The sequence below is a fragment of the Uranotaenia lowii genome, chromosome 2 (assembly GCF_029784155.1).
Source record: "Uranotaenia lowii strain MFRU-FL chromosome 2, ASM2978415v1, whole genome shotgun sequence".
In the NCBI taxonomy this organism is placed as follows: Eukaryota; Metazoa; Arthropoda; class Insecta; order Diptera; family Culicidae; genus Uranotaenia; species Uranotaenia lowii.
In genome coordinates this window covers 371,001,080-371,013,332 of record NC_073692.1, presented here as the reverse complement: position 1 = coordinate 371,013,332, position 12,253 = coordinate 371,001,080, and the positions used below count along the sequence as shown (strand labels likewise).

Genomic DNA, 12,253 nt, shown 5'->3' with positions numbered 1-12,253 from the left:
ACATGAGATCTGAGACCTGAGACCTGAGACCTGAGACTTGAGACCTGAGACCTGAGACCTGAGACCTGAGACATGAGACCTGAGACAAGAGACATGAAACATGAGACATGAGACCTGAGACATGAGACCTGAGACATGAGACATGAGACATGAGACATGAGACATGAGGCCTGAGGCCTGAGACATGAGTCATGAGACATGAGACATGAGACCTGAAACATGAGACATGAGGCTTGGACATGGGACATGAGACCTGAGACATGAGACATGAGACCTGCGACATGAGACATGAGACATGAGACCTGCGACATGAGACATGAGACATGAGACGTGAGACGTGAGACATGAGGCCTGAGGCCTGAGACATGAGTCATGAGACATGAGACATGAGACCTGAAACATGAGACATGAGGCTTGGACATGGGACATGAGACCTGAGACATGAGACATGAGACCTGAGACATGAAACATGAGATATGAGACCTGAAACATGGGACCTGAGACATGAGACATCAGACATAAGACCTGAGACATGAGACATGAGACCTGAGACATGAGACATGAGACGATCTGAATTCCACACTGTCAAATAAGCCTCACTATATTCTACTATTCTATTTATCTAATTGATTTTGCTTTTTATCTTAAAAATAAACTATCATTGTTCGAAAATTTTTGAAAAATCATGGTTCTTACGCGTTTTTTTTGTAACGTACTTTTTTGCCCAGATTTTTTAATTAAAATGGATTTTTTACGTGGATTTTCAAATTACGGGTTTTTTTACGCGGATTTTGGAATTAACGCGGTTTTTTTACGCGGTTTTCAAATTAACACGTTTTTTACGTGGTACGAAACCCCCGCGTAAAAAAAACCCAGTGTATATTGGAATGATGATAAAGATGTTTGAAATGTGCGCTTCAAACAGCTTTGGAGGGTTAATTGTGTTAGAACTCGAGTCGCAACCAATGCGGTGTAATTAAGTTTTCAAAATCTCATGAGTTTGAGATTTTTATAAGTAAGACTAGCTGATCCCATACGAACTCCGTTTCGCTTTCAACTTGGAATATGTCATGAACAGTTTGTATGAAAGCCAATTGCCAAGCATTTTCCAGATGCACTTCTGAATTCATTGTTAAGTAATAATTGCCAAAATATTGGTAGATCACTTTTTCTATCGTCTGCCACTAAATTTGAAATCAGAAATTATTTGACCGTGCCAAAAAACCACGTGTATAAATTTCGATTCGATCATTGCATAACAAAGCAATTATTGCCAAAAAGTTAAACCCCTTTCGGGGGCTCTTATACAATCTTTGATGACTGAAATCGATTGCCCTTCCCTCAAAACTCCCGTGTGCAATCCATTGTATAATAACGTCAATATTGCTAAAAACAGTGAGGAATTAGTTTATATGGACGACCCCTTTCGTCGACCCCTGGCAAAATATTTGACATCTGAAATCGGTTGCTCGTCCCTGAAAACTACCGTGCGCAAATTTTCATCCCAATCCGATGTAGAATAACGACGATATTGTAAAAATATTGAAATGGTCGACTATGATTATATGGACGACCCCCTTTGCCGGCCCCTTACACTGAATTTAATATCTGAAATCCATTGCTCATCTCTCAAAACTTTCGTGTACCAATTTTCGTCTGAATCCGATGTATAATAACGACAATATCGCATCAACAGTGAATAGTTAATATGGACGACCCCTTTGGCCGACCCCTGATTTTAGTTTTGATAAGTTAAATCAGTTTTTTGTCCCTAATAACTCCTATGTGCAAATTTTCACACCAATCCGATGTATAAAAACGTCAATATCACTAAGATATTGAAAATTTAATATGGACGACCCCTTTTGCCGGCCCCTTACACTGAATTTGATACCTTAAATCGATTGCACGTCACTAAAAACGATCGTGTACCAATTTTCATCTGAATACGATGCGTAATAACATCAATATCGCAAAAACAGCGATCAGTTAATATGGACGACCCCTTTCGCTGACCCCTTGCACAAAATTTGACACCTGTAATCGATTGCTCGTCTTTCAAAACACTCATGTGCAAATTTTGAACACGATCCGACGAAAAGTAACGTCAATATCGCGAAAACAATATTTGTGTTCTATGGACGACCCCCTTCAGAAGGGGTCATCCGAAAATCTGAAAACATTTTTCATCCTTCCTGGTCCTAATGAGTATCCATGCCAAATTTCAGCTCTCTAGCCCTTAAGACGGCTGAGTCTATAGAGGACAAACAAACAAACAAACAAACAAACAAACATACAGAAATTGCTTTTTATATATATAGATTTTCCCTCTTTGAATTTCACTGTGATGTCATCGTAAGCATCACAAGCAATAACTGCCTTGAATGTTGACGTTTTCTCATCCTGAGGGTCACAAGCCGAAAAACTACTTTGCGAGGACAGAGATGCCAGATCGAAGGCATCAAAGGAATAAACAATATTTGCGCAATCTCTTGAAACATAAAAGTTAGAATCAATGTTTCGTTTATGTTACTGGATAAACAAAAAAAATATCTTTGGGCCCATGTTTGACCACACTTGGGATAAGTACGTTTTTCCGGTGTGATAAGCTAAAGATTGAAGACATGCTATTTTTAAAATTATATTGTCAGTAATGCACTATTAAAACTGCTAAAAACGTAGATGCAAAATGTTTGCAATTTAATCATTGACAAAGAATAGTAAATATCGAAATTTCCAAGCTTTAAACTCTTTACAAAAACCTCAATGACTTCATTTGCTTGCCACAAATTTATTTCAAATTCGTTAGGCGTCACAGCAAACTAATCAAATCTGAATAGTTTTTGATAATTTGAATATTCAGAAATTGTTTAAATTCTGGGCTTACTTTTTTAAGGGTGGTATTCGTCACTGTTAATGATTCGGGCGGTCGAATATATTGACGCCTCATTAACAATGATGATTACCACCCTTAAAAAAGTTATCCCATTTTTTAAGCCTAATAACTTTTTTATCTTAATTCTTATCGAAACGCAGGCTTGGGATGGAATATTTGTAATAGTTTAGGCTTTAACAAAAACCGTATTCAAAAGAAATCGGCCGAAAAAACCAAAGTTATTGTTGAAAAACTGGTTTTTAATGGTTTTCCCGAATAAAATATCTCAAAATCCCGTACAAACTTCAGGCTCGTTGAGCGACCCCTTCCCGTGATCCGATGTGGCCCACATTTGGCATGAAATCTTGTATTAAACCTAGGATTAATTTTTGCCTGCAGCGTATAACTTTTTCAAATGTCGGGTCATTCGGGGCACTCTATTGACCATTCATGAGTAATTTGGAAAGAGCAGGAATGTCAAGGACTTTTTTTGTCATTTCGAAAAAAATCTTCTTTAAACCAGTACAGTGAGTATCAATTTCAAATGATTATCGGAAAACTTTCAACTCTAGGTGTAATTGATTTGCAATTATACTATCACAGTGTCTTTCATAATTTCAGACACCTCATGGATAATAAAATTCTTTCCTTCTCTATGTAGGATATCTAATTCTTTTCTTTTACATTTTCGAAATTTAACCTTCTACTTTTTTATTTATTTATTACTGAACTATGTATGTGCACTTTCTTTCCACCGCGTAGCTGCACGAGATCTTGTTAGGACCAGACTTTTTTTATGTACATATTGCAGTTTTTCGGTCTACATATTTTCTTCCGAAATCACATGCAACTGAATCGAAGTAGTCATCGACTGAAGAAAGACGTGTTTTTCCAAGCTCTTAATTTTCGTTTATTTCAAAAGTGAAATTTTAATACAAAGATATCAAGAGTTATCATATTCAAGCCGGTAAAAAGGACCCTAAATGGAAGAAGTAATGTGTGTCGGAGGGTTTTTCAGAGTCATCAGGCACAGCCAACCGCTCCGAGGGTGCAGTCAATCAAACGGCATTAATCGAACGGCGGAAAGTGGTCTTTTCTCAGCAGAATTTAGTCTAGCGGTACATCCGTTTGTTACTCAACAGCAGAAATCTCAAAGCTAAGTATTCGCTTTAATTTTAACTTCTTCGTCTAAAAAAGGCACAAATAACTTGCGATAAGTTCTTTTGTCATCTCAATTTCAAGTTCTAGACGACGAACAGTTGCATATTTTTGGTTTTAGTACTTCTTGAAAACAGCGAACTTGAAAAACTTTGAGTTTGTGATGAAATGAGAAGCTTGCCCCCGCTGCAGACAAATATGAAGCTTTTTCTAATGCCGTAATCGTTTTCATCTGGTAGCCAACCGGTTGTGCACCAACTGCTGTCATCTGCATATAAAAAAACGCTTTGACAGCACCTGGTGCACAACCGGTGGACCACCAGGATAAAAACGAATATGGGGCCGTCCTATGTCCTATGTCCTGATGCCTGATGTCAAGCAAAATTTGGAAAAAATAGACCCCCTCTCCCCCCCTCGTCACATATTGTCACAACTTCCGTCACCCCCTTTTTGTATTACGTCACGTTTTCTTACAGATTTACAGAACAGAAATTAAATATGAGAGACAAGTGTAGAGCATGATTCTTAGAGTTAGAATTTATACTTCGAAATACTAAAGCTTTTTGGGCTCTGAAAGTAAAAATATTTATTTTATTATTTGATGAATGTTTGAAATTATTTGAATTTTCGACTGCCTAATAAGGAACTCGATTTCCGTAATTATTTAATATATATTACAAACTATATGAGGATTTTTTTGTTTATTTACACTATTTGCTTTTTAAGCTGTTTTACGTTCAGTGCAGAATTTGCACAAACCCTCACACTAGTCAAAAGTGTCTCCTAATAAAATCCTTTATCCCATTCCTCAAACAAAATTCTTTGCTAGAGTGCAGAGGTGACCTCGGACCTAAAGCGCGATATTGATCTTTCATCCTTTTCTACCTTTTCCAAACTATCTTTTGATTACTACGACGTGGCCGGCGCCGTTATTGATGGTTCAAAGAGAGAGCATCAGTTTTGGACATTGTGAATGTGATGTCAATTTCAAACACCATTCTTTTTACCTTTGATCAAAATTGATGGCCTCGGTCAATCACGGAGTAGCAACCATTGGTGATGTTGAACTAATTCTACTGAGCCACGCCGCGATCATGGAACTCGAAATGTATTGCTCGTTACTGAATTTTATTCAAGAACCCATGTAAAAACATCTTTAATTTTACAGTTAAAAAATGTATGAAGCATTTCGGGTTCAATGATTCAAGGTGGATGTGAGTAGTCAATCAAGCTAACCTATTTTCTTCCGAAATCACATGCAACTCTTCTGGAAACCGTAAGAATTTATCATCTACCGCCGCAATATCCATCCTGGTCTTTTCAGTCGAATTGCGCAGACCAACAAGTAGTTTTGGTTTTCTTCAAATGCCATGGTTTTAATTGATTTCTGTGTGCTGACAGTACAGACGATCATAGGGAAATCTAGAAAATATTTTTAGATTTTTTTTTAAATTAATTTAGCATCCAACCACTTTGGAAAGTATTTTTGAATTTTAGTTCTATAGTACAACACAGTCCCAGCTGCCATCTAATCCTATTCATCTTGATAATTAACCTCTTCTTTATTAACACTGTATTTTAGCTTTAGAGGTTCATCGAGATAATGTTTACAACTTCTACTCGGATTTTGGAAACTTTGATTCCTTGCTTCGTAATAATGAATTTTTTTATTGGCTAATTTTGCTTTTTTTTTCATTTGACGTTATGTTTATTTTCAGTCATTTAGAAAAACTGTCGATAATTAAGACAAAAGTGTTTTCCTACAAAATGAAAAAAAAACCGGCATGAAACCTATTAAACGGACGTGTTTATTTTGAGAGCAATTTAGCTTTGTTTTCATTTTAGCACAAGTGCCAAAATTTTTTATAAATTTTTTAATTAATCTTCATTCATCTTTCTCTAATATACACACTTTCTAGCTATTTTTTTTTAATTTTTATTAAGCCTTCATGATTTGAATCTGAATATAAAAATCTCAAAATAGAATCTTTGAAATTTATAGAAATAATAACTTTGCTTTCCATTAAGAGCACGCCTTGTTCCAAATGTAGCTTTTTTCAATCCATAAAATGCTTATCGGAACTAGTTTCTTTTGCAATAGAGGTAACGTTCATCAGCATTTCTGAATAAAGTTTATAAAATTAAAATCTAAATAATCTTGATCTAATGAACTTAGATTTTTTTGTGCTCAAGAGGAAAACGACTATAAAAGTCTGCATTTCCAAGAGATTCCAAGTTTTATAATTATTCAATTATTTATATGATGATTTCTTTTGTAGAAATAATTAAATTTCTAATGTTTCTTGTCTTCTCATTTCAGCCACAACACCGCGACATCACACTGGCTGGATCCTCGGTTGTCTAAGTTCCAGAAAAAGTCCCTGGAAGATTGTCAGGACGATGAACTGCCGTACGGTTGGGAGAAAATATGCGATCCCCTGTACGGAACGTACTACATCGATCACGTCAATCGTAAGACCCAATACGAGAATCCCGTTTTGCAAGCTAAGCGGATGACCGAGAGGCACAACGCTGGTTCCGCTTCCGGGGGAAATGGTCCTGGTGCCGAACCAGGGAGTGATACCGGAGTAGATGGGAAGGTTAATCATTTTACCAAGAATCCCGGTCAGCTGAGGGGCGATCGGCTGATGACGACGTTGGTCAAATCAACGCGAGGGTTGGGCTTTACCATTGTCGGTGGGGATGACAATGTGGAGGAGTTTCTGCAAATTAAATCGATCGTTCCGAATGGGCCGGCTTGGATTGATGGGAAACTGAAGACGGGAGATGTGCTAGTTTATGTGAATGAGATTTGTGTGTTGGGATTCACGCATCATGAGATGGTGAATATTTTTCAGTCTATTTTACCCGGAGAAGAAGTGCATCTGGATGTTTGTCGAGGCTACCCTCTTCCTTTCGATCCCAATGATCCAAACACGGAAGTAGTGACAACGATAGCTGTTGACGGAATGAGTAATCGTGCTATGACAACTTCAGATTTGAAGTTTTTGGAAACCGGGGGCTTTATGGATGCGGGGGATGTGCAACATAAGAATCCTTTGGCCAAGATACAAACGGGGGGAGCCACGGCTAACGGTGGAGATGTGTATTTTAGTGATACCCATTCGTACCAACAACATTACAAAGGTATGAAAGAAAATAATTTCGAGATTCCGGAGATTTTACATATCAATATAGTAAAAAGTGATACCGGGTTCGGGTTTACAATTACGGATAGTTCGTATGGACAGAAGGTTAAGAAAATATTGGATCGGCAGTGTTGTAAAAACCTTCAGGAAGGTGATGTTCTTCTGAGTATTAATTCGATCCCCGTGAAGGATATGAGTCACAATGAAGTGGTTCAAGTGTTAAAGGACTGTCCGAAGAACATTGAAACCACCTTGAAGGTACAACGGGGTCCACCAGCTATGTTGGTGGGCAGCAGTAAAATGACGAACAAGCTACGTAAGGGTATAGAATTGGCCAAATTTGGCGGTGGATTGCTCAAGAAAGATGGTTACGGAATCGGTGGAAACAGTTTATTCCGGAGTAAAACTCCTACGGCAGATCTCTACAGTACACAGGCCAAGGAAATCCTTCCGACTAGGCCGAAAACACCCTTGGTTGACACGAGGGGAAGAGCAAAGACTCCTTCGATGCCATTATCCGATTTGAACACAGATGAAATCGAATTGGATGTCAACAAAAACACGGGAGACCAGAAGATAGATTTGAACCTGAATCTCAAATCTAACAGCAGTTCCCATGATAACGATTCGATAGCCAATGATATTGGTTCCTATCACAATGATGATCAATATCATCCTGGAAAACACTCGAATCTAGCAGATCGTTTAGGAGAGCTGACAATCAGTAGTTCCAACAATAGTACAAGTGATACCATCTACCATAACCATCACCCTCAATACGGTCCTGGAGCTCATATGCAGCACCAACAAAATTATAACCACAGCGGCTATAATCACCCTCCCTTAGTTCCTCCACCTCCAGTTCCACCACTGTCGAATAACCACATGGGTTATGGACAGAATCAGGGACCTCTGCAGCCAACGTATCATCACGAAAATTGTTTCTGCTACGATTGCCAAGACTATCAGAGGCAACAGCAGCAGCAGCAGCATCAACAACAACAACAGCAGCAGCAACAAATGTACCCTCAACAAACCCTCAATCGGTCTTACTCCAACAATCCTGGGCACATGCAACAGCAACCCTTGTACCAGTTGCCACCTCAAATGAGCGACAACATCGGTAAACGTCTCAACGAATATCTGATGGATCGAAAGCGTTCCCTTCAACAGCAACAGCAACATCCCCAATATGACAACGTCTACCATCACAAGGCTCCGGTGCCACTTCCGCCGCAACATCAGCCAGCCTTCGATCAACCATACTACAGCAGTTCCCAACCGGGACCGGGTAGTTGGCGATCGGTCAGTACGGTTCCGCCGGGAAGTCAGCATTCACCCCAACTGTACGGTGGCGGTGGAGAACGGAATCAACAGAACCTTGGCAACTATCCGGCCCCGGTTCCCATGGAAGAGTACACTCTGACCGAGGTGACGCTGGAACGGCAAGCACTCGGGTTCGGGTTCCGGATAGTGGGGGGTACCGAGGAGGGGTCGCAGGTTACTGTGGGTCACATCGTACCTGGTGGGGCTGCTGACAAAGATTCGCGGATCGCCTCCGGTGACGAGATCCTCAACATCAACGGGATGAATGTGGTAAGTCATGATCTGCTATTTAACTATTTAAGCACTTAGGTACTATTTCACAAAACTGGCTGTAGAACTGTCAGGGCTGGTAGCGAGTCACTTTTTAGTGACTTGGTCACTTTTTTTGGGCCAGTCACTAAAAAGTCACTTTTTTCATCATTTGGTCACTAAAGTCACTATTTTCCGAAAAATGGTCACTTTTATCATCAAAAGTCACTTTTTTCACCGATAATAAACCAATGAAAGAGTAATTTGAATTGCGCGTGTTAATATTGACGGTAGTAACGGTAAATTACTTGATCAGTCAGTCAGAAATTTTTTTCGCCTCCGGCGGAATTTCGGCATGAATCACCCTTGGCTTGAGACATTTCGATCTACGACATTATTTGACGTTCGTGAATTGAAACTAACTTTGATTGTAGATTCTAGTTTTTAGTTCAATCAACCTTTTGTATTGGAACTCAAAACTTGATATACAAAAACCCTATCTCGTCTTTAGTTAGAACGGGTTTTTATTAAGAAGTGTAACTAAGATTGAGATTGAAACGAACCATTTTTTTATGAAAAAAAATCTTTTATGTCGTAACAAATGTTATGATGATATGAAATATTCTTTAAAAAACAATTTCAGACTCAATTTTATTTCGTGTTTTTTGTTCTTCTAAATACTTAAAAAAAGGGTTGTAAAAATTTACACAAGGCCACAAAAATTACATTGTTTTTAGGTGCAATGAATTAAAACGGTAATTTCAACTAATTTGGGTTCCCCGAATCTAAAGATGTATGCAATATTTCTATCAGCTTTTATATTTATTATTATTTATTTCGTCTTTGGTTTAATTACCGTACAGACTGATGACTTAAAAACTAGGAAATTCTTATTAAGCCTATTTTAAAACGACGTTTGCACATATTAAAATTAAACAAATTATACACTAAATTAAAAAGTTCACAACACTTGTCAATAGGGCGGTTTTGGCCATTGGCAGTACGGTGGTGAAGAATTGAAAGAAACTGACGTTGTCGAAGTGTTCTCGTTGGTACATAAATGTTAACACGTTGTAGAATGTAAGCACAGTCAATACCGTTGGTCAATGTGTCGAATATAAAACCTTGCTGCAGTTCGACGCGCCGCTTTTCGAGTGAGGTTAGACATATCAAAGCACACCTTTCCTCGTACGGTGGGTTTGTTATTGAAATGAAAATAATTTAAAATCTTTAGAGAAGTTTCTGCACTTTCTTTTTACAAAAACTCAAATCAAAAACATATTATTAAGAAATAAAAGTTTTATATGAATTAATGAGCTTTAAATAGAACCAAGTTTTTTTTACACTTTCTGCTGTGATGTCAAAAATACTTGTAATGACATTTTTCCATAATCAGTTATCTATCAATTTTACTAGTAATAAACTCTTTATTACCAAAACTAAATGGTCGAATTTGACAAAATTTCTAGTTGAGGACACTATTTACCAAATCAATAATTGAAAAAATAAGCACCAAAATGATTATGATGAATGTTTATTGAAAAAACTCTTCCTGAAATGTTTTTAAAAACTAATCTTTTTTATTTCCATACTGTTTTTTCAATTTTTTAAATAAATCTACCGAATTTTATTGTACAGTTTTTTTTCCAATTTTATAATCAACTTGCCGGATTTTTTTAATCAAACTTTTTAAATTTTTAAGACATATTTTTAACAATTGTTTCCTTGTTTTTTAAATCTAAAAAGTTTGAAAAATTGTTCTAAGTAGCAACTTTCAAAATAAATTTTAATACGCAGTGTTAATAACAAAAGTTTTGAACTCATTATTTTTAATTTTTTATCAATTTTTATCATTCACATAATTACTCATTTTCTAACATTTCTTTGTCAGTGTAGTTGAACATGGAAGATTTTACATTATTAAAGGTTTTATGTCTGGCTTCTATAACTGGCACTTTTAAAATAATTATAAATATATTCTTCATATAAAATTAAATTAAAACATCAAACATTGAATAAATTCTGTTCAAAATTCATTTCTTATTCAGTTATCGGTAATTTACATTTTAAATCGTGTTCAAATTAAGAAATTACAGCGGAATTTCTCACTGAACTTCCAGTTAAAAATGAGGAAAAGAATTCCAAATTTAGATGAATAAAAATTAACAATTATTATCATTTTCCTAACATCTATTCATGCTAAGTTTTGCACAAGATTTGACATTTCTTTTTGAATTCACATATTTTTTTATTTTAAATTTGCTAAGAAATTCTTTTGAAACTAATTTATTTCTTACTTTCTTGACTTATCGAAAATTTGAAACATTCATTGTAATATGTTTCCAAAATTTTGTTTATCAGTCATTTTTTTAGTTTTCGTGTTGAACATGAGTGACGAATAGTGTAAGAAAACCCTTTCCTTTTCAATTGTTTATTTTTGGTATTGTTATTAATTTTTAAACTGCGACCCAGAGATGGGTCTTGACTCAAACATTCAGTCAGCGAAACTTTTTTTTGTAGAGAAATGAATCCAACTGTGTTAGATGAAATTTCAGGGACTAGATAAGAGAAAATCGCAAGATGTGGGTTCAAGTCCTACCGGGAGACAAGGCGATTTTTTTCGCATGTTTTTCAACATCGATTTTCTCTTATCTAGTCCCTGAAATTTCATCTAACACAGTTGGATTCATTTCTCTACAAAAAAAATGTTTCGCTGACTGAATGTTTGAGTCAAGACTCATCTCTGGGTCGCAGTTTAAAAATAGAAATAAGGCGGTGCCAAACACCGAAATTGGCTGGATATCCAAATACAGCAAACGCATCATTTCTCATCATAACTGACAACCCGTGCAGGATATGAGAAGGCAATGCAAATCTTGCCGTGCTTAAAAATGTCCAAACTTGATTCCAACTACCGTAAGATGAAATGATGGGAATAGAAATAGACCAAGAAAAATGATTATGATCACATGAGAGAACTATTCCCTTCATTCCGATAAACATCGACACTCAACCAGTATAATATTCATACGCCAGGTTGGTCTCCTGTAGTAGAATGTTAATACATAAGCCCCGGAGAGGCGCAAGATGTGGGTTCAAGTCCTACCGGGAGACAAGGCGAATTTTTTTTCGCATGTTTTTCAACATCGATTTTCTCTTATCTAAAGCTTAGTTCTTTTAGAAATGGGACACTTTCTTCTACTAATAGCTCGTTTACTAGTAATCGGACATTCAAAATTTTGACAGCATTTTGTTGCCTGTGAAAAGTACTATCCGACCTATTTTTTTCAAAATTTAAAGTTTACGCGTTTTTGAGATACTTTCGATGCAAGAGAATAAGAAAAAAATAATTTTGCACAGTTTCCTTCAAAATCCATCATAATCAAAATGGTAGCTGACAAAACCGTTGATTATTCAAAGAGTTACTATAAATGAGTGGTGGAAAAGTATGCAAACACTGTCAAAAATGTCCACAAAGTTCAAATCAAGCATTGGA

At 36.8% G+C, this 12,253-nt stretch overlaps 1 protein-coding gene across 3 annotated transcripts in view; it reads left to right on the top strand.

Annotated features, from left to right (window-relative positions):
• Window positions 1–12,253, top strand: part of LOC129750155 (membrane-associated guanylate kinase, WW and PDZ domain-containing protein 1) — a 77,761-nt gene that overhangs the window by 45,042 nt on the left and 20,466 nt on the right. For all 3 annotated transcript variants that reach the window (XM_055745398.1, XM_055745399.1, XM_055745401.1), the window contains exon 3: window positions 6,354–8,778. In XM_055745398.1, coding sequence (XP_055601373.1) covers window positions 6,354–8,778 — 2,425 coding nt within the window. The remainder of the gene's footprint in view (window positions 1–6,353; window positions 8,779–12,253) is intronic.